The sequence below is a fragment of the Choloepus didactylus genome, chromosome 5, assembly GCF_015220235.1.
Source record: "Choloepus didactylus isolate mChoDid1 chromosome 5, mChoDid1.pri, whole genome shotgun sequence".
NCBI lineage: Eukaryota > Metazoa > Chordata > Mammalia > Pilosa > Megalonychidae > Choloepus > Choloepus didactylus.
In genome coordinates this window covers 62,838,717-62,861,256 of record NC_051311.1, presented here as the reverse complement: position 1 = coordinate 62,861,256, position 22,540 = coordinate 62,838,717, and the positions used below count along the sequence as shown (strand labels likewise).

General features: G+C 42.2%; 2 protein-coding genes across 2 annotated transcripts in view; one reads left to right on the top strand and one right to left on the bottom strand.

Annotated features, from left to right (window-relative positions):
- STRIP2 (striatin interacting protein 2) overlaps positions 1 to 22,540 on the top strand; it is a 52,965-nt gene that overhangs the window by 11,342 nt on the left and 19,083 nt on the right. Inside the window, exons 9-19 of the mRNA XM_037836176.1 lie at positions 730 to 933; positions 2,121 to 2,356; positions 2,613 to 2,678; positions 3,360 to 3,423; positions 4,236 to 4,307; positions 7,312 to 7,386; positions 8,051 to 8,148; positions 8,582 to 8,708; positions 11,276 to 11,376; positions 14,548 to 14,614; positions 21,900 to 22,004. Of these exons, the coding sequence (XP_037692104.1) occupies positions 730 to 933; positions 2,121 to 2,356; positions 2,613 to 2,678; positions 3,360 to 3,423; positions 4,236 to 4,307; positions 7,312 to 7,386; positions 8,051 to 8,148; positions 8,582 to 8,708; positions 11,276 to 11,376; positions 14,548 to 14,614; positions 21,900 to 22,004 (1,215 nt within the window). The remainder of the gene's footprint in view (positions 1 to 729; positions 934 to 2,120; positions 2,357 to 2,612; positions 2,679 to 3,359; positions 3,424 to 4,235; positions 4,308 to 7,311; positions 7,387 to 8,050; positions 8,149 to 8,581; positions 8,709 to 11,275; positions 11,377 to 14,547; positions 14,615 to 21,899; positions 22,005 to 22,540) is intronic.
- Positions 19,096 to 19,694, bottom strand: LOC119534126 (40S ribosomal protein S7-like). Its single transcript, XM_037836177.1, has one exon. It carries the CDS (start codon positions 19,678 to 19,680, stop codon positions 19,096 to 19,098), a length of 585 nt encoding a protein of 194 aa, XP_037692105.1. The 5' UTR covers positions 19,681 to 19,694.

Sequence of the window (22,540 nt, the reverse complement as noted above, 5' to 3'; positions counted from 1 at the left end):
GGGTTTCAGAATAGGGGGCCTGTTTCTGTTTGACTGACAGGAGGTGCCACTCTATGAGTTGCGGTGTCATGACACCTTCACCTGAAGGAGCTGATGTTTTGTGGAAAGAAGACTGGTTGGGTGTTGGGAGACCTGGGCCCAGCCGATACTGGGGAACCTCGGGCAACTCTTACCTCAGTTTGTCTAGCTGTAAAATGTGTGAGTTAGTGTCTCCCCTCCATCCAGATAAATTATGGGATTTGCTTTAAAAAACTGAAGTCCCTGTAAGTATTTAGTTGCAGTTTTGATCATCTCCAGCTCCCACTCCCCGGGGCTGGTTAAACAACACACCCTCCAGGGCATGCCTTATAGGGGGAACTGCCTCCTGACTGCAGAGGAAAATGAGTGACCTCTAGGTTCTGTAGCATCTGAGTATTCTCCTTAAAAGGGGAGATAAAGTTTCCTGTTTTTTTTTTTTTTCAATGGAAGTCCCAGGAGTTCCTCTGTTAATTCCTGGTGATGTTTCCATCCCTGGGTCAGTAAATAGTGCTTTACCCTGACCCCTGAGCGCCTCAAACTGTGGATGGTAACCATATGTGCCCCCTCCTGTTTTACTACTTCCTTATTAATGGGGGGACCTGGGGGACTAGAGATGGTGGCTCTTTCTCTCCATCCATGTCTCCCTGACCTTGCTCTCTCTGACTTCCATCTCTTCCTTTCTCTTCTGTCCCTTTCCTGTTTACCCCTTAGTTTACCTTTGGTGGGTTTGAGCATCTGCAGGCTCTCAAAGTACAGAAGCGGGCAGCACTGGGCCTGCCCCCACTGGCCGAGGACAGCATCCAGGTGGTGAAGAGCATGCGTGCTGCCTCTCCGCCATCGTACACTCTCGACCTGGGGGAGTCTCAGCTGGCTCCTCCACCCTCCAAGCTGCGAGGCCGCCGTGGTTCTCGAAGGGTATGGACTAAAGCATAGTGTGGTGTGACACTGGATGGCCAAAAATCAAATTCTAAACTACTCTGGGTAGGGTGGAAAAGGGTAGTGAATGATCAGACGCATTCTGCCCGATTGTCCCTAGGACCAGCCTGTAACCTTGGAGTCTATACTTTGGCTTTTGTCCCCAAGCCCTGACAGGCTTCTAGGCTGTGATGTGATATCACATAATGGATCTTTGCTGCAGGGTCACTGGCCTGGGCCTTGGTGGCCGGAGTTCCCAGCATCCTGAACAACAGCTAGGGTATAATCCTGGGAATATGGACCCAAAACACTTGAACCAGGGCCCCCAGCAAATCCATGTGTCTTTTTATCAGCAGCAGGAAGGTTTACTCTGAACCAGCCACACTCTTGTCTGGCCCTAGAACCAAAGGCTTACATTTGTGAGATGACTGTTCTGGGTTCTAGGTGTAGTCTGCAGCCCTGGAAAGGTCAGAATGACAAATTGCACTGATGTGACCCATGCTCCCATGAACTCAAATGCTTGACCTACCTGACAAGAACAGCTAGTGACTCTTAGTAATCCAGTCTACATTATCTGCAGTGTGTGTGTGTGTTTTTTAACCTTTAGTTTTTGTTTTATAAAGGAACGCTTACTCATTGTAGAAATTTTGGAACAAATATAAAAATGTGAAGAAGGCAAAAAAATTCACCCACAATCTTAACAACCAGAGGCAGTCACTGTTAACTTTTTGGCCTATTTCTGTCCAACCTTTTTTCTTTCTGTGACAAGATTTAAAATTCCAAACTCGCTTCCCTCTGCCTAGCAGCAAGCTTCTGTCCTCCTCTTCCTCAGTCAGCCAGCTGGTGTATGCTCACAGAAAGCAAACTAATTGAATGTTCACCTAAGCAGAGCATAATTAGGAAGGAGAAAAAAAAAAAAGGCATCAGTGCTTTCTGAACACTAAGTATCTATGACTTTGGGTTATCTGTGCTCCATTCCCTGGCCATTGGCGTGGTTGCCTGAGAACTGCTTTTCCTGGTTCTGGTGGGGGAAATAGGATTGAGATGGGGAATGAGCTGTTCTCAGAAGAGCTGGGTTTTTGCTCCATGTTCCCTGAAGTCTGGAAGCCTGTGGGTAGGGGGTACCCTCAGGCTAGGATGCCTAGTGTGAGATCTCTGCACAGTTCTACCTTTCACCCTTTCCCCAGCAACTCCTCACTAAGCAGGACAGCCTGGACATCTATAATGAAAGAGATCTCTTCAAGACTGAGGAACCAGCCACAGAGGAGGAAGAGGAGTCTGCTGGCGATGGAGAACGAACGTTGGATGGAGAGTTAGACCTGTTAGAGCAGGACCCTCTGATGCTACCTCCACCTGCCCAGGCACCCCTCTCTGCTGAGCGGGTTGCCTTTCCCAAGGGCTTACCCTGGGCCCCAAAGGTCAGGTAGGTTTGGAAGCACCAGGGACTCTGAATGTGAGGGTTTCAAACACCAAAGGCCCAGGGTGGGGTGGTTTATGTGTTGCAAAGTCCAGGAAACTGGGCAAGAAATGAGAACTCCTGGCTTTGAAGTTTTCTCTGTTGCCTGCTGTCTTCCCCTACTGCTCTAATCCTCTGATCAGAGAGGTAAGAGCCCAGAAATGTTTTCTCTGTCAATGTTTTCTTCTCTTCTGTGGGCTTGGTGTCTCCACTGTCCTCTCAGACAGAAGGATATTGAACACTTCCTGGAGATGAGCAGGAACAAGTTCATCGGATTCACTCTGGGGCAGTAAGTGACTGGATCGTCAGAACCTGATACAAAGTAGTTCATGGGAGGGCAGGCAGGAAGAGTGGGTAGCTTGGAATGAAGGATTTTGCCAGGTAATCATTATGCAGCCTAGAGCCTCCAGGCCATGGGCAACTCCCAGTGACCTAATTCGGGCTCTTTCAGTGGAAAGAAGAGCCTTTGTGTTCTTGGCCAGATAGGACCTTGAGCAACTAGTTACTTATCTTCTCCTAGGGGCACTTCTGCTCTAATGGGCTAAAATCCTGTGAAGAAGATACACAGTCAAAACAGATGTAACCTTCCCCATTTCCCCACCCTCAGGAATCCTTCCTGCTGGCCACTACCAAACCTGAGAATGCATCTTAGTTACTGGGGTTTCTTTGTCAAAAGTATCATTAGGCTACATAGCCTTTTTGGTAGGATACGCCAAACCAAGTGAGTCCCCAAGAAACCATCCAGAACTCCTAGTTTTCAGGGACTCTGCTGGGCACTGTTCTTTTTGTGTCATGAAGCAGTGATGGAGGACCCAAAAGGCTGCACTGGAAGGTCCCAAAGTACCAGAGGGTAGATGCTGAAAGTGGTACAGTCTGTGACTCCGGGCGGATGAGGAGTGGATATTGGTAGTTCTTTATACTTTTAAATTTATGAATGCTATGTCCCCTTCCCTCATTTGGCCTTTCACAGGGACACAGACACCTTGGTTGGATTACCCAGGCCCATCCATGAGAGTGTGAAGACCCTAAAGCAGGTGACTGGGGTGGGTTCTCAGCTTTCAGGGATAAGGAGCCATCAAGGCAAGTTGGATCACTAGGGTCCTGGGTGCTGGGTGGTACTCTTTTACCAGACACATTCAGAACTTCTCTGTATTAACCCAGCCAGCCTTTAGGTAAATAGGGAAAAATAAGGTCTCTCCATACTTACCCACTTTCCTATATTCAGATAGATTAAAAGATTCTTTTTTCTTCATCTCATTCCTTTTCCTTCCTCCCACTCTTCTCTCTCACTTCCTCTCCTCTCACTTTTCTATCCCCACAGGACCACTGACCTCAAAAGGCCCAGAATTGAGAAGGTGCCCGTTCCACATCCACTATGTGTGTGAGCACAAGGAGTCTGAGTAGAACTCTTTTCTACAGGCCCTTAACCCTCCCCTCCCTGCCCTATCATCATCACTCCATATGTGCATAAACTGCATAAACACACACGTACACATACACAGCAGAATTCTCTAGACAGTGGCCTAGGGGCAAGGCCTGTTCTTGCTTTCCCCTTGCACTTGGCTGAAAGCAAATGCTTAAGTGTCTGCTGCTCTTCAACAAATATGGTGACATGGAATGAACATAAATATTTACTGTATATAAAGCACTTTGCTTGGTGCTCATGATGCAGAGGTGAATAAGACTCCTGCCTTCACAGAATTCATGGTCTGTTTGGAGTGACAGACGTATAAACAGGACATTTCCTTGTAATTGGGGAAGTTAACCAAGAGCCATATATACATGTGATTGAGGCAAATCCCTTGGAGTCCTCAGCTACATGTTGATGTCCTCTTATCTTCCCCAGCACAAGTATATCTCCATCGCAGATGTCCAGATCAAGAATGAGGAGGAGCTGGAGAAGTGCCCTATGTCTTTGGTGAGCCAAGGGGGTCCTACACAGGAGGAAGGCAGAAGGCAGTCTCTCTGCATTGCTGCTCCAGAGCATGTGTGCATGTATTTATTCAATTATTGGGTTCTCACTGTGTGCCAGGCAAGACAAGGTCTCTACTGTCATGATTCATTAAAGTTGGGGAAGACAAATAATAAATAACTTTTTAATGGCACTTCCCCCTTTTTTTTTATGCAATTAGATAATAAATAAGTAAACAAGAAGACTATCAGTGAATGGTAAATATAATGAAGAAAATTTAAATAGGATGGTATAATGGAGGCATCAATAGATTACTTTAGACTGGGTTGTCAGGATAGATCTCTGAGAAGGTGATGTTTAAGCCAAGATCCAAGGTACAAGAAGGAGCCAGCCATAGGAAAATTAGAATAAAGAGCATTCTAAGCAAGGAAACAGGCTTAAAAAGGCAAGAGTAAGCTCAGAGTGCTAAAGGTAGTGAAAGAAAGCAAGTGTGGCCAGCGCCAGGGACGAGGGATTGAGTTGTATCAGCAGATGGAGTTTGAGAGGTGGCCTGGCGCCTTGGGACCTTGTAAGCAAAGGCAGGGAGCTTGAAGTTGATTCACAGTACAAGGGGAAGACTTTGGAGGATTTTGAGCAGGGTAGTATCATGATCTGGTTTTGCGTTTTTAAAACCACTGGCTTCTGTATAAGGATTGGGCCAGGAAATAGTGGAGATGGGGAGATGAGTTAAGAAGCTATTAAAATAGTGAAGCTGAGAGATGTTGGTGACCTGGACTGGGGTAGCAGTTGTGGATATAGAGAAAACTGAATGAATTCGGGATATGTTTTGGAGGCAAAGCTGACAAGACTTTCAGTTTGAATGTGAATAGAGAGGCAAAGAGATGGATCAAGAATAAATACCATTTACCAAGATGGGAAGGAATATGAAGAGTTCTCTTTGGTCATGCTAAGCTTTAGGTGCCCATTAGACATCCATGTGGAGATGCCAGACAGAGAGATACGTGGGTATAGAGTTCTCAGGAGAGGGCTGGGCTAGGGAAACAAATTTAGGAGTAGTCAACTTAGATGCAGCATTAAAAGCTGTAGAACTGGCTGAGATCGTCCCGGGAGGGAGTAAAGATAGAAAAAAGGATGGAACCCAGGACAAAGCACTGGAACACATCAATTTGTTGAGGGTGGGATGAGTCAGGAGAGAAGCCAGAAAAGAAGAGTGAGAAAAAGCAGTGAAGTAGGAGGAAAGCCAGGAAGTTGTGATATAATAAAAGCTAAGAAAAGAAAGCATTTCAAGGAGTGATAAGCTGTGTCAAATGCTGCTGATGGGTGGAGCCTGATAAGGACAGAGGAACCTCTGGATATGGCTACATGAAGATATAACTGGTGACCTTAATAAGGGTGACCTTAAGTGAAGTGGTGGGGTGAGAAGCCTTGCTGGAGTGTGTTGAGAAAAGAATATAAAGAAAAGAGATAGAAAGAGTCAATATAGACAGACACAAGTTTTTTTGTGAAGAGTAGCATTGAATTGGGGTGGTGGCTGAAGGAGAATGTGGGGTCAAGAGAGGGGTTTTAAAGCTAAGAGACATTGGGTCATAGTTTTGTCCTAAAAAAAGATGATCCAGGAGAGGGAATAATTACAGGACTGACACACTTGACAAAGCAAAAGGGTATGGGATCCTGAGCACAAGTGGAAAATTAGCCTTTAATGGAAGCTCAGGCAGTTCAGCCTTCATAACAAGAAGGAGGTTAGAGAAAAAAAACAAAAACAAAAAAGGGTGAGGGGAGAGAATCTCTGTTAGATTTAGTGCTGAGAAGATGAGGATGTGCCTGTCTGATTGCTTCTGTTTTGTTTCATTTTTTTACTGGATTAGGCGGGTAGACATTCAGGGAGATGATAGGACCTGAACTGTGTCTTGAAGAATGGGTAGTATTTTGGAATAGGCTGAAATGAAGGGAAACAGCATCATTCTAGGAAAAGAGACCAGCAGAAGCAGAAGCAAGAACAGTTTTTGCCATGAAGTATGAGGCACGTCAGCAACAGTGTTGAAGGGTTGAAGAGAGAGAAGAAAGGTGTGAAATGGCAAGACTGCCAGGCCCTGCCAAATGCCCACTTGTGACTTAGCAGCAGCTAAGGCAGGGACAGAAGGGGCCTCGTTATTCCTCCTCCTCTCAGAATCTCATGACAGCGACCCTTGCCTGTGATGGGGGGACCTTGTGGGGAGTGACTGCATTAGCCAAGGACGACAGTGGCCTGAGCAGCCTCATGAGCACTGGAGGCCACTTGCCTCCCTACTCTGATAAAAGCTAAACTGGGGTCATCAAAAGGACAAAGATAGTCCTTTGAGGACTAGGAGGGGGCTGGTCAGAAAGGAGGAAGGGCTGTTGTAGGGATAATGGAGAAGAGAGAAAATAGTTTCCACCTAAAGACTTCCTGCTAATATTCCTTCCTGTCTCCCCAAGCCATAGACTACCCAATTCCCCTATTAACCCTCTCTTTTGAGCTGTCTACCTCTCCTTCCTGGCTTACAGAGCATTCCAGAGTTCTCGATGGCCTCAGGTTGATGCCATGGAAAGTGCCTCTGTGGGTTTTCTGTTCCAGTGTCACAGGCTTACCTACATCCTGAGTTGAGCCCATATGTATCTGGGGTGGTCCTTCTGTGTGTGTGTCCAGCAGAGCAGTGTTTTGAGCCAACTCCTGGTTGGGAGTACTGACTCCTGATCGAGCATGTGACATGGAAAGAGTTCTGGATTGATTCTAAAAATGGGAAAACTAGAATCATAGGTCATCAGGGTTGGAAGAGTTATTCCGTACCAGCCCCTCTGATCCTGTTGAAGAGGAAACTAGGACTCAGAGAAAGAAGGTGATATATCCAAGGTTGCATGGTAAGTTACTAGCACAGCTAGGATAGGAATCTAAATCTGGCTCTTTTCGTGTCTCCCTTCACAACCAACAAAACATTGTAGCCTTTGGTCAACTGGAAAGAGGCCTGGGCAAACAGTGTGTTTCTTGCCATAGGGGGAAGAGGTGGTACCAGAGACACCATGTGAAATCCTCTACCAGGGCATGCTGTATAGCCTTCCCCAGTACATGGTAAGGAGATGGCTGGGCCAGAGCTGCCCTTCTCTGCCTTGAGGAACAGACAGCTGAGAAGCATTTCAAGCTGAGCGCTCTGTCATTTAAGCTTGTTTCCTGAGAGCCTTCATCCCTTAGGCAAGGCTGACACATGAGAGGTTTTGAGGCTTTCCTCGGGGCTCCTCTGAAGGGTTTCTTTGAGAAAGTTGGAAAATAAGGTGGGATCCATATAGGATGCATTGGAGGCCCGCTTCTTGGGTAAGTTGTAAGTTCCCTTGTCCCTATGAAACCTGTGGTGATCTATCATGTCTTAGATAGCCACAGGCTGGAGTGGTGAGGATGCTGATAGGCTTAGAACAAGTAAAAGGGCTGTGGAGAGCTTCCTTGTACCTCCCACCTTATTTCTAGACATTGCCCCCCTCACTCTGCTCCTTCTATCGTTCTCCTTGGAAGGAGCAATTTTGAAGAAGAACAACCTATAGGCTTACTTCTGGCCCCTCCTTAGCCTCACAGGCAGGCAGACTAGCCTCTCAGGACTGGGCATCTCTGTGTCTTTCTGGTCACTGAGGGAAGGACTAACAAAAAGGCTTAAAATGCTTCTCCTAGGACTATTGAGGTGTAGGAGAATAACCTTGCTGAGTGGGATGGACAAGGATGGAGTTTCTTATTTTCTACTTCCCAGATTGCTCTACTTAAGATTCTGCTGGCTTCAGCCCCCACCTCCAAGGCTAAGACAGACTCTATCAATATCCTGGCAGATGTCCTGCCTGAGGAGATGCCGTGAGTGCTTCAACTGGGCCAGCTGCTGAATGCTAGCTATCTTGTCTGCAGGGTCTTTCTCTACTTCATTAACACTTCCAGGGATTTTCTCCAGCCCCTTTCTACTGCAAGGCTCTCTGGTGCCTTCTTTTTAACTTGGAACTAAGGGTCTGGAGGGTGACATCAGGGCCACTGACTGGCTGCTCACATATGTGAGTGGATAGTACCAAGGGGAAAAGCTTGCCAAAGGAGAGAGAGGGAAACAAAGAAATAAGAGGAGGCTTTCTCCAGACAGGTTCATAAGTGGGGACTCTGGAGATTTCCCTAGCACAGAATTTAGGTTTCCCAAATTCCTGGCTCCCTTCTGTATATTTTGTCTGATCCAAAAACCTGAGCTCTTGTAGGTCCCCCTCTGAGGCCACCCTCTGCCCTGACTCTTCTTTCCCCATTGTAGCATCACCGTCCTCCAGAGCATGAAGCTGGGCATTGATGTGAACAGGCACAAAGAGATCATTGTGAAGAGTATCTCTGCCCTGCTCCTGCTTCTCCTTAAACACTTCAAACTGAACCATATCTACCAGGTAAGCAGCCAGAAGTGCTTCTCCACAGGTCTCAGGTGTTCTGCAGTGCCTGTCTGCCAAAGGGATGCAGGAGCCCTTGTCATCAAGCTAAACATCTTTCAGTCTTGTCTTTGTCTTCACTCAAGGAATCCAGCTACTATTGAAAGAGCTTGGGGTGGAGGTATGGAGTGAGATGTAGGAACTGTCCTAATAAGGTGCAGATATCTGTGTCCATTGTACCTTTGCCTAGGGCTGTGAGTAGGAGAGTAGCAGCAGGAATCTCCAGCTACTTGGGAATATGCCGAGCTGGCTTTGAGGCACTGGATGACAGGATGCAAACATTCCACACACACAAAAGGGAGGGTGGGGTGAGGGGAGCATGTTGAGCCTTGTGTGTGTGGAGCACTTTTCTAGATATTTGAGATATAACTCTATAAGATACAGCTCTGGCTCTTTAAGGGCCTTAAGATACAAATGTATGAATAGCCAATTACTGAGTGATAAGACCTGTGAGACAGGTAAGCATTGGGTGCTATGGAAATACCTAATCCAAAACTGGGGTGGAGAAGAGATGACATCTAACCTGGGTCCTAAAGAAAGATGTGAGTCAGAATATGGGAATTGGCATGGAGGGAGACACTTCAAGCAGAAAAAAAGTTAGTGTGTAAAAATCAAGAGGGGAGATAGCATGGTACTTTTTAGAAACAATTACAGTTAAATTAAACGTTGGAGTTTTGCCTGGGGTGGGGATGGCTCGGTGATAAATGAAGCTGAGGGGACAACAGGTAGCAGATCATAAAACATATGATAGCTCGCAAATATTGAGTACTTCTCATGTGCCAGGCACCCCATTAAGCTTCTATGGGATCTCATTTAATTCTCACAACCCTGTAAGGGAAGTCTTGTTTTATCCCTGTTTTATAGATGAGAAAACTGAGGCTAAGAAAGATTAAGGAAACTGCTTCCCCATGGAGTTTGGACTTGGTCCTGTGACCACTGCCAAGATATAGGGATAAGATGGAGGCAGTGAGTGGATGCTTCCTGTCTGTAGTGCAAGCAAAGTAAGGGGAGGGAGGCTGCTGACTCCCACACAGAGGCTCTGCCTGGCCACTGCTTGTTTTTCTCCTAAGAAGTCAGACTCAACCTGATGGAAGAGCAGGTCCTCAGAGTGCAGGGAGGCCCCTACAGGGCCAGTGTCTGGCAGGTTTGATAATGTAACCAGGGTATTTTTCAACTTCAGTGTATTCAAAAACATCTTTGAGGGTATTAGGATGTCCTGAGTGCTCACACTTCTGCCATTGTTTGCTGAGCAGCAGCAGGTCTGGGAGGAGTAGAGGTGGGTGTTGTATGGTGTTCCTAGTGGGAAGAGAACAGAGAACTGTGGATATGTGTTTCTGTCTGCTTCTCTCTATGGATAGTTTATGGGTAGATAGTCAGACAAGCGGGCAGCTTGATGGGCCTTACCCGTGTGTGTCAGTGTTGGTGAATCCTGACAAGTTCACGGGCACATCTCAGAGTAGAGAAAGTTTTGAAGCACTTGATTGTGGTAAGTATGTATTGGCTCCTGATCTGGGGTTTTGGACAACAACTTGAGTCAAATTCCAGGGAGAAAATATTGAGCAGAAGTGCGAAGTAGTTGTGGCACAAGCTGACTCCCCACCTCAACTATACACCCAGTGACTTGCTGCTATAGCTACTACTTCTTGGTGATCAGGAAGAGCTAGGGAATTTAAGACACCACAATTCTCTGCTTATTCCACACAGTTTCTATACTGTCCCACCACTCTGGGTTCTAGGCCTAGAGACAAATTGTATCTGATATTTTGGGTGTGTATCATGGGTAAAATTCAAGGTAACAACCCCATGACACTGCCACCTGCCCTACTAAGTCTTCCTGAGCACAAGTCCCATCTGGATTCAAGGCAGCAAAGTGAAGCCCCCCATGTTCTGGTGTTTACCCTGTCAGAGACATCTTGGACTTATTTTCACTGCAGTCTCTGTTGGCCAAGGGTTCTTGTTCATTCATTTATTCAACAAATAGTTACTGATATTCTAGTTCCTGGGAATAATGTGGTGAACGAGTCGTTGAGTTGGAGCCCACATTCCAGTTGTTCATTTGGTTACAGTTCGTTATCCCCATCCTGACTGAGTGATGCCAGCTGTTGCTGGGAGTAAGCTGCACTTGTCCCTGCCATATCAATCATAGTTGAAATATTATGAATCAGAGATTTGGTATGGAAGACAACTCCCCCAGGGAGCTTTCCTTTCCTGTTGAGCTTAAGAATAAATCTCACAGCAAGTCTTTCTATTTATCTGAAGTGGTATTTTCTTTTTGGCTTGTGTATATTTTGTCCTTTTGGTTGGGAACTTGCAACATACACACACTGCAGATTTTCCCCCTCCCTGTAGGATAAGCTGATTAAAGATGGTTCTCCCCACTTACCAGACAGGAAGATTGATAACACAAGAGGACAGCAGATATTCTTAGGAAACACCATGGATTCATACTTGCCTCTCTTTTTTCATATTTATCTTTTCTTCTCCCTAAATAAGATTCGGCCCTTTCTGCTTTGGTTTTTTTAATTCAGTTTGAATATGTATCACAACATTTGGTGTTTGCCAATTGCATTCCCTTGATCCTGAAGTTCTTCAATCAAAATATCTTGTCCTACATCACTGCCAAAAACAGGTACGGACTCTGGATGGGTTCATTTCAAGAAGCTATTCTGAGTTAATTGAGAAAATTACATACTTTCTGAGCTTTTCGGTTTTCCTGCTGTCCCCAGCCCCTTCTGTTACTGTTAAATTTAGTCTCCTCAAAATGTTAGCCAGTAGGGTATATGGTTTGGCTTCACAGAGATATTTGTATTTTAGTAGTTTTGAAACCCAAGAAGTGCCATGATTAAAAGAAATGAAGCTGCAATGATAAAATTGCAGCCCTTGGCAGAACAAGCCAGGAGATATTTTTTTGTGAAACAGTCTGCTTGTCTGACCAGTCCTGACCTTAGTATAAATCATAAGTTGGAGCAACTGTATAAAGTGTTATACAAAATTTGCAAATGAAGGTAAATAATAGATATTTACTGAGTTGTATCAATTTATATTTTAAAACCATAAAGTATTTTCACATCTATTTCAGTAGTGCTAAGAAGTATTATAACATGTTTTATTTTCATTTTACTAATTAGGAAACAAATTCAGATAGGTTCATTGGCTTGCTCAAGGTAGGAGGGCAGTAGAGATAGGATCAGAACACAGGCTTCTCAGTGAATACAAATTGGCTTCACTCTTCCAGCCAAGAGGGGGTTGAGGTTGGGGGATGGCAGAGTAAACCTCTGTTTTTCAGTTTGCTTCTTCCAGGGGAATTGAAAGCACATTTAATTGGTAGAATTTACCAGAATTGCTTTACCAGAGGTAAAGTTCCCAAAGTAGAAGAGGGCTGGTTTCATACTTGGAATGACTGGAGAGGTACTAGAAAATTTTGCCTCACCTGTCTGTTGGTACCTGCCTGAAATTCCACCTTGGAGAGGCAGCCTACTTAGTTAAAAAAAAAAAAAAGCAACATACAACACCAAACCTAAGTAATGAGACCTGGATTCCTGACCTGGATCTGCCATTTGCTGGTTATATAATCTCAAATAAGACATTTCATTTCTCTGAACCACAGTATTTTCATGTTTTAAGTGGGAATAATGATATTTACTCTATGTCATAGGACTTTTTTAAGCATTAGTTAAGATAAAAAATATGTTGCAAGTGCTTTACACACTTTTCCTGTTTGGGGAAGTAGCACCGGAGTATGGGTTTTCTTCCTAAATACATAAAGCCCTGTGCCCTATACCCCTTATAAATGGCACTTAAGATATGCTAGTTGGGTTATCAGCGAAAATCAAAGTGTAAGTCAGGCTGGGTAGGGGCCACAGCTGCATGTGGGCACCTGTGTATATCAGTCAACCCACCTGGTTATAAGTAACCAAAACCACCTAGACCTGGCTCTTGCAAAATGGGAAGTTTGTTAAAGGAAACAGAAGGTTTGTCATCTTGAGGAATCTGGAAAGGGGGTGCAACTCTCAGTCCCAGAATTGGTCTGTAGCCCAGGGAGCCCAGGAAGCCCTCCACCTCCATCTGTGTACCTCCACTCCAGTTTCCTCTCTCACTAACAAATAGCAGTGTCTGCTCCTCAGAACATGCCATGATACTGCCATCCTCAGAGACTGAATTGACTCTTAGGTTAGAGGTTCTCCCTTGGATCAATCAACAGTGGCTGGGGTGAAGTAAAGGAATTGAATGCACCCACTGCACCCATGGTCCTGGAAGGGAGGGGTAGACAACTTAATAGGTATCCATCAGGTTTCATTTAGAGTTGGAAGAGTGGTAGTGACAGACTACACTTTTTGTTAAGGTTGGCCTGGATTAGACGACCCTGTTTCATACCACCTGTTAAGTTTTACTTTTGATGATCCCTGAGAACTTGGGGCACCCACAGCTCTTACTGCACAGTTTCATCATGGCTCTTACAACCTAGATATCCTAGATATTTGTAAATTTATTTTGTGCCCCCTTATGCTAGAATTTAATTCATTGGAGGATTGGACCTAATCTGTCTCCATTTCCTGATTTCCTGTCTCCATTTCCTGATGCTCAGCACCTACTTGGCTATGGGGCCTTGTCATTGGGAGGTAGGTAGATAAATGAATGAGCCCACCGAGAATGTTCATCCTAATAGGGCAGTACAGAACTGGCAATCCTGGGAGAACCCAGGAGAGTGAATCAAGATGACAGGTAACATTTTAAGTGGATCTACTGTCCTCTGCCAAGCTGACTCAACTCCTTTCCTACCCTGGTTCCCCCACAAGTTACCCTTATCTGAATTTCTGGGACAAAGGAAACATATCTAGCCAAATAAGCTACTGCCTTTTGTTTGGATAGTTGTAACTCAAAATGTAGACACAGGTCCAAGGACTCCCTTTCCTCCCCATACTTCTTTCCATAGCCCCTGCTTTGCCCACAGCCTTTGTCCATTTCCAGTTGCACTGGTTCCAATAGATAAGTGTTTAAAATCTCATGAAATGTTAGACCAAAAGAAGCATTAGAGATTAGCTAATCCAAACTCTACATTGTACCAATGAAGAAGGGGGAAGAGGAAAGAAAGATCATTTATTGAATGATCACATGCCTGTCACCATGTGGTGCCTTATTTCCACTCCTGACTCATGCTTGCTTCCCTGGGCTCACCGCAAAGCCTTCAGCTCCATTACAGTCCCCTACTGTCTGTTTTGGGGGCAGGTGCTATAACTATTCTTGAGCTCTACTAGATTCACCCTGCTGTGGGAAGCTACCCTTCTGTCTCAAGTTTCCCTTTAGGAGTGGCTTTTGGGATCATTCCCAGAACTCCTGGCTTTCAGAAAGAGCTGATGTGAGATACAGGAGGGGCCTTTGCTTCGTCCTCATGTCCTCAGAATGTTATCTAGTACAGTGGGTTTGGGCAGCTTATCTGAGAGCACAATTATATTCATATACACACAAGTGTACCTGTTCCTTTAAAGAAGGGAGGAGCACTAGGAGAAAGATAGCTAGCTGTATGTTCTTTCTCTGCTGTAACTTCTGTATCTACGCCAGAGGGGACAGCCTAAATGAGCTTTCTTGTTTTCTCTCATGACTGTCAGGAGAAGAGATGAGCTGGAGTTGCCCAACACCAAAGTTCTCATTTTCTACCGAGGTCACAAAGCAATTTGGGAAATGGATGGGGCCTGCTGAATGGATGGGGCCTGCTGGAGAGAAATAACTCCAGCCCTTTGCTATCACAACTGTTTCCTGTTGTTGCCATTTACTTAAAACCTGTCATCTCTGCATATTGCAGCATCTCCGTTCTGGACTACCCTTGCTGTACCATTCAGGATTTGCCAGAGCTGACTACCGAGAGTCTGGTAAGCAGATGGGGATTTGGTAGCCTTTGAAATTGCCAGGGTGGCAGAGGCTGCATTTGTTCTTTCATTTCTTCTCTAGTTCATAATGCCCTGGCTTGAGAGCCTCATTGGTAAGAGCTCAGAAGCAGTAGGGATTTAGAGCTGCTGACCCAGTTGAGAAAGGTTTGGAAAATCTGGGCATAGCATTTTGCAGAGAAGAAAGAAAAATCACTAGGAGGAAAGGGAATTTAAAAAGATGATGGGACCAAAATCAAATGTGAACATCTATGCTAAATGCCAGGAGACTCTCTTCTGGTCTGGTACAATCAGTTATCTGTCTTTCTGCTGTTACAGGTCTTTAACTTCTCATATTCATAGAGATTATGTAACCCAGGAGTCTAACACATGTGGTACATTAAAGAAGATCATTAGTGCTAAATGATTGGATATGGTACCCATGGGTGTTACAACCGTTTCTCAACTTTAATACCTGTGAACTGTTGAGTCAGAAAACTGTTTTGCAGAAATAAGATACTACCTTCTGTGGTGCAGGTTTTACAGAACCATAGTATTCTTGGCTGGAGGGGACCTGAGAGCTCTCTTATTTCAAAGATAAGAAACCTGAGGGTCCAGTGGATGAAGTGAATTGTCACGGTCCACTCCTTTTAGGTGGCAGACCCCAAATTAGACCCATGTCCTGAGATACCAAGTGTAGCATCCTTTTTACCACCTAGGCAGATTCCCTGTCTTATTTAGATGTGGTCTCAGCAACCAAGGAAGCTGGGAGCTTCTTACTCCTGCAGAGAGAGGTAGTAAGTTGTCTAACACTGTTTATATACATGATCTTATCAATCTTTATTTTATAGATGGAGAAGTTAAAAAAAAACTCCAACATCTTACAGTTAACAGTAGTAGAGCTAGAATAGAGGCATGCATACCTACCATTCAGAGTTGGAATGAGGAATACGTTTTCTCACAGAAACAATGTTAAATAGGAAGCATTGAAATTCTTTTATTGTTTGGTAATGGATGGTGGTGGTGGTTGCACAACATTGTGAATATAATTAAGGCCACTGAACTGCACATTTAAAAATGGTTAAAATGGCAAGCTGTATGTTATATGTGTATGTTACCACAATAAAAATTTTTTTAAAAGAATGAAAAAAATTGTATTACCAGTACAGTATTTCAGATTCTATTCCTTGATACAATGTGTTCTCTATTCCCAGTCCCAACCCCATCAATTCTATGTAAGAATTGACAGGACCTGTACTTTCACATCTCATCTAATTGACCTTTTGAGATTATGAGCATTAAATTATTGCAAATGTTATGCCTTCTGAGGAGACTTTACTATTATCCAAGAGTGAGTGAAACGTATCTAGTCTTAATAAAGAAACAAGTCATACTAGCTATTCTAGTCCTTTCTGTGAAGCAGTAGTGACACCTAGTGGTTTCATTTGATAACCATAGATTTTTTTCGTTTGAAATTTACAATATAAATATTTCCTAAACTTTGGTGTATATAGGGTTTTTCTTTAAATAACATTTTAGGTCTTTTTCGTGAATAAAATCAATACATATTTATTGCAGGAAACTAGAGAAACACATAAAACTATTGAGAATAAAATAAAACTACCCATAATTATACCACCTATATATAACCACTGTTAATATGTGGATACAATTACTGTGTGTTTGTATATATATATATATGTATATATATATAAAGTAATTGAGAGTATATGTATATACATGTAAATTACTTAACACAGTAAAGATTATATATAGATAGAAACAGTAAAATTCAGTTATTCATGCTATGATTTTATTATACATTTCTTGAAAACCTAATTTCTAATGGCTACACATAATATTCCATTCCTTAATTAAACAAAGAAAAGAGCCCATTTTGCTATTGTTGGACATTTATTTCAGTTTTTCCATATGTAAGTCCAAAATAAAATCCTTACACATGAATCTCTGACCTCATCTCTGATTGTTTCCTTAAGATAGATTTCTTGAAGTAGAATTACTGGACTGAAGTAGTCTTGATTCATATTTTCTCAGTGTGCAGTATTTGAACTGAATTCAATATGACTTCATTTGGAACTCCAGCTGCACAGCATGATGGATATGAAATAAAGTCAAAGTTATTGACACATTAATTTCTAAAGTGTTCCCATTTTGTCAAAATGTTTAGCTTTAGAATAGGCTATCCTCACCCATGTACTGAGCAGTTTCCCAGTCCAGATGATCTAGGAATTAACAGTTTCTGGATCATCAAACTTCTATATTCAAATCCAGTTTACTAAACTAGAAAAAAATTAAAATTAAATCCCAAACATAAATGAAGGATGGTAAATGTATGATGGTGTGGAAGTAAGGTATGGTCTTCGGTAAGGTAGTTATTGGAGAAGGCATCTGGATAGTTTTTCAGAGCAGTAGTATGAAGGATGTACCTTAAGGCTATAGGAAAAAGGAAAAAAATTAGACCTTTTATATGTATTATATTAATATCTTTTTTACTTAAGTTACTTAATCATCAGAAACCTATATGTCTTGGTTTGCTGTGACAAATACCATACAATAGATTGGCTTAAACAACAGGAATTTTTGGACTCACTGTTGTGAAGTTCAAAATCAATATATTGACAAGGCTTTCTTTCTCCCCCACGTCTGTAGCCTTCTGGTGCTGGCTTCTGGGAATCCTTGGGGTTTCCTTGGCTTGTATTTCTGTCTATGGTCACATAACAATGTCCTCTCCTTCCCTCCGTGACTCCTGGATTCTCTTTATAAGACATTTGGTAATCTAAATTAAGACCCACTCTCAATCATTTGGGCCACCTTAACTAAAAGTAACATCTTTAAGACATGTTAAATATGACTTGATTTTTAGTTTTGTGAACCATGATAAAGAAATGGATCAAAAGAATCATTTTCCAAGAAATTGCAAATTCACAATAGCCATCAGTAAGTATTAAGACCTAGCAAATGTTTTTGCAAGTCATTTCAGATGCAGGGCTGAATTTAAAGTCTTAATAAAGAAACAAGTCATACTAGCTATTCTACTCCTTTCTTTTTAAAAGAATGATTAATGGCAATAGTTTTTAATTTTAACCTGAAGCCCAGAAACAAAGAAATAGACTAGTTTGTAGTATAGAAAAGGCAGGAAGACCTGACTTTGCTATTACAGCTGTGTTATCTTTTTTTTTTTAATTTGCATTTTTTATTTTGCTTTTAATGTTAGTTTAAAGGACTATAGCTAATGAGTAAAAAATGTCTTTGTTTTATATTATGACTCAAACTATTTCTTATTTCCTTTTTTAAATTAATTTTTTTATTGTGGTAACATATATGAAATAAAATTTGCCATTTTAACTATTTTTAAGTCTACAATTCAGTGGCATTAATTATATTTATAATGTGCTATCATCACCACCATCCATTACCAGTACTTTTCATCACCCAAAACAGAAACTCTGTACCCTTTAAGCAATAACTCCCATTCTCCCTCCCTCCAGCTCCTAGTAATCTCTAAATTACTTTCTGGCTCTATGAGTTTGCTTATTTTAGATGTTTCATGTAATTAGAATCATACATTATGCATCACTCAGCATAATGTTTTCAGGGTTCATCCATATTGTAACATGTAACAGAATTTCATTTCTTTTTATGGCTGAATAATATTCTGCTCTATGGAAATACCAGATTTTGTTTATCCATTCATCTGTCAATGGATACTGGGGTTGTTTCCACCTTTTGGCTATTGTAAATAATACTGCTAAGAAAATTTAAAACAACTAAGTTAATATTAATAGTTTCACTTTCTTGATGCAGAGCTGGTTTGCAATTTGAAAGCAATAAAAATCACTTTTTAGAAGTTTTGAGGTTTTCAGATTTAACACTTTAAAGAATCAATCTGATCATTGGCTCACACTACTCAGTCAGAGGCTCCAATTTAAAGCAAGAAAATTCCCTGTTTTTTTATTGTCGTTTCTTTCCCCTAGAAACTCGTATCTTGTCCTGCTTTGAAGTAAGAATTATAGTAGGACATAAGGAAGAGCTTTTCCATCATTAGGCCTTCCAGAAGCTCAGAAAGCAAGGGGTCAAACCAAATATTCACTCAGGAATCACCTTCTGTGTCCAGGATTTTAGAAGTGCAGCTAGCCAGTGAATATTAAATAAAGACAGAATCTTAAAATTGAATGAGCACTGGAGATCCAGGTTCAAACCCTGCTTGGGTACTTGTCATGTGACCTTGGGCCCTTCCTTTCTCTAGGCCTCGGTTTTTGTACCTGTGGATGACAGAGTTGGAATAGAACAGCTGACTCCCTTCTAGTACTCAGGTACTAACCAACCAGATTTCCTCAGTCCAAATGGAATAAACGCTCTGTTCTTTCCTCAGTCATCTGAGTTAATTATCCACATAATTGGCATAAGCCTGGTTTTTTTTTTTTTTTTTTTTTTTTGAAAATGATACTTTATTTAGTCATTTTGGCTTACAATTGAAACTTTGGAAATTCAAAATTAACGTCCTTGACAGTGAGTTTCTTACACACACCAGAAAAAGTTTCAGCCTTGTGTTCTACATTGTTCTGCTGTGTTTTGTCCAAATGAACCTTTATTAGCTGGCTGCTGTCCAGTTTTACACAGATTCTCTTGCCCTCAATTTCACTTGGGAATACCAAGTCTTCAAGGATTGCATCGTGTACAGCTGTCAGAGTACGGCTCCTGGGATGCTTTTGCTTATTTTTTGTACAGCTTTTTCGAGTTGGCTTAGGCAGAATTCTCCTCTGAGCAATAAATACAACATGCTTTTCACTGAACTTTTTCTCCAATTCACGTACTAGCCAGACTCGGATTTTCTGGAAAGACTTCAATTGAGGAACAGGAACAAAGATTATAATAGTTTTCTGACCACCACCAACTTCAATTTCCTTGACTGCTGTTATATTCAGCTCACTTAACTGAGCCTTTAGGTCTGAGTTCATCTCCAGCTCAAGAAGAGCCTGAGAAATGCCAGACTCAGATTCATCAGGCTTTTCGCCATTGGGCTTCACAATCTTTGCACTCGAACTGATCATGGCCTTTTTCTTGTTGAGCACTGGCGTAGCCATAAGCCTGGTTTTTATATGTGGCTTGGCTTCATTCAGCTGAGCTATGCAGGGATCTTTGAGAACAGAGTCTCCACAGTATCCTGGAGATGCTCTGAAAGGATATGATGCCTAAACTGAATCTTTAGACCTAACATTTGCATTTCAAATAAATATTTGTGAGAATGTTGGTTTTTTTTTAACTATAGATGGAAAATAGGAGTGAAAGTCTCACTTTGGTTAGTGTGAAGTACAAGGGACAAGGGAATGTAGCTGAGTCCTACCAGAAAGAGAGGAGAGAAAGGAGATGACTTGCCTTAAATGGACATAAACAAAAAGAAAAATAAAAAACCCTCAAGTCTGGCAAATCTGAAAAGGCACCTGTGGAGCTGAAGGCCTGCTGGGAAAATGATTATCTCTTGGGTTGGAATAAGGCAAAAAGCTATCGCAGGATCCCATGTAGGGCCTGCTGCTGCAAGCAGAGAAGACGAAACAAGTCTGGGCTTGACTCTTCTGAGAGAACCATTGACCAGCCTGCATACTTTCAGTGCCAGCTCCAGGCTGCACCTTGTGATGCAAGAAGCAGGGGTTGTTACAGTCATCTAGGGAGGCATCAGAATGGAGAGCAAAGCCCTGGGTGGGTGAGGTTGTCTTCAGGGAGGGAACTGGGCCACCTTTCCTGGGGCTTGAGACTGAGTTCTGAGGAAAGGGACAGCTGCAGTCAATATGCCCCCACTCAAAACTTCATTTTAAACTACTTGGAAGATTGGCTAGTTCAACCTGTTATAGGAAACCCCTTAGGGAAGTGACTTGCCTAAGATCATATAGCCAGGGCCAACACCATAATCCAGGTATCCTGGTGCCTAGTCCAGTGCTTCTTCTACAAGGCCACGTCTCCATTCTCATATTATTCTTTGAGGTGCTGAGGGTTGTAAGGCTTTTTATGCTACTATCATGTTAGAAACCAGGAAAAAGGAAGCTCACAGTGGAAATATACTTACCTAGCCCATCCCGTGTTTTGTGTCTCCCTTGCTCCTTACAAATAAACAAACAAAACACAAAAACATTTAAAAGTCTATCTCCTCTGTTAACCACACAAGATGTAACCTTTATAGAACCTGATCTTTTTGGGGCAAGCCAGACTATTTGAGGCACTAGGATAGAAATTTCCCTCAGAAGCAGACAGATGGTTCCCCTGAGACTAGTTCTAAATACAGTACTGATCATTTACTACAGGAAAAGAATATTATTTCTAAATAATATTTCTAAAATGTTTCCCTGAAACTTTTTGACACTTGGTCTTAACTTATTTTTTAGGAGAGACTTATGCCCTCAGAAATCTTGGATCTTCACTCCACATTAAATTTATGCCTGTCTTACCTGCATTAGATTAATTGGAGAGGAGGGAGGGAATCTCCAGTCACCAGACATCAGAGTTTACTTCTCTACATGTCTCCTACTCCTATATTCTTTTATCACATTGTAGACATAAGGAATTTCCAAGATGCTAGGTGAGCCATCATGCTCACTAATTTATATAGCTTCTGGCACCAGTATATATTTGTAGGCCCCCAAATCAAAGAAGTGCTCTTACTTTCGTACTGAAAAATATTTCTATGAGTAGATACCTGTTTCTAATCTGACATTCTGTCTCTGGTTGGGTGTTCATAGGTTATCAAGAAACATACAAGAGAAACACCTGGTTAGAATGAACCATCTGTCATTTTTCCTACTATGCTGGAGAATTAAGCACTTTACTGCAAGATGGTTTAATAAAGGAAAGTGGGGTTGATAAAAAAATCAACTGTGATGGATATCATCTATCCAACATGGTATAAAATATACCAGAATAAGGCCTAAGTCTTAGCAATTACAGATGTAGTTTATATAAGCAAAGTACATGGGAAAAAAATTCTATCATCTTTTTCTGATCCTAAAGTAGAAAACTTGCTTGAATCAAGTTTCTGTGTTTATGCATCATCTAACCAGTACTACTCAAGGTACAGAGTCTTCCAGGATTGGTAGCTGAGTGTGTTTTCAGATGAAAGATATTGTATGTTTCAAGACCTGGAAGTATGTGCAGAGGTGGGTGATAAGGTAGCATTTCATGCCAGAAGGCCTCCTCTGAACTGATCAACAGTGACTTCCAGGCTTCTGTGGGAATGAAAGCCTTGTGGGTATTGAGATAATGATGTGTTGCCTTCTTACAGGAAGCTGGAGACAACAACCAGTTCTGCTGGAGGAACCTATTTTCCTGCATCAATCTTCTGAGGCTGCTCAATAAACTGACCAAATGGAAGCATTCCAGGACCATGGTGAGTGGGCTTTGGGTAATGGAGTTGTCCATCTGACTGAATTTCTTTTAATCATTAGTAAGTATTTGTGGACTGCCTACTTTGCAAGCCCTATAAATAGACACTGAATGCTTTATAAGATTTAGCACCTCCTAATTCTGAGCACTTAATCTATATGAGATGATTATTCATCAGCCCATTTCTTTTCAGAGAGCTGAGAATGGCCCTTCTCTCAGGACAGCCCTTGGTAGAGAACTTAGCATTATCATTTGAATTATAGTCACACATTCCAAACGATGCAAGTCCAAGAATATTCATTGTAGCATTGTTTGTAATAATGAAAAATTGGAAACCACCTAAGTGCCCATTAAAACAGGACCCACTGGTTCAATAAATTATGGCAAATGCTTATAGTAGAATACTATGCAACCATTAAAAATAATGAGACAATTCTATATTGACATGGAATAATTTTCAAGATATATTGTTACACAAAGAGAAAGGTGTAGAACAGTGTGACAGGATATGTAGTTGGTGTTCTAGTTTGCTAATGCTGC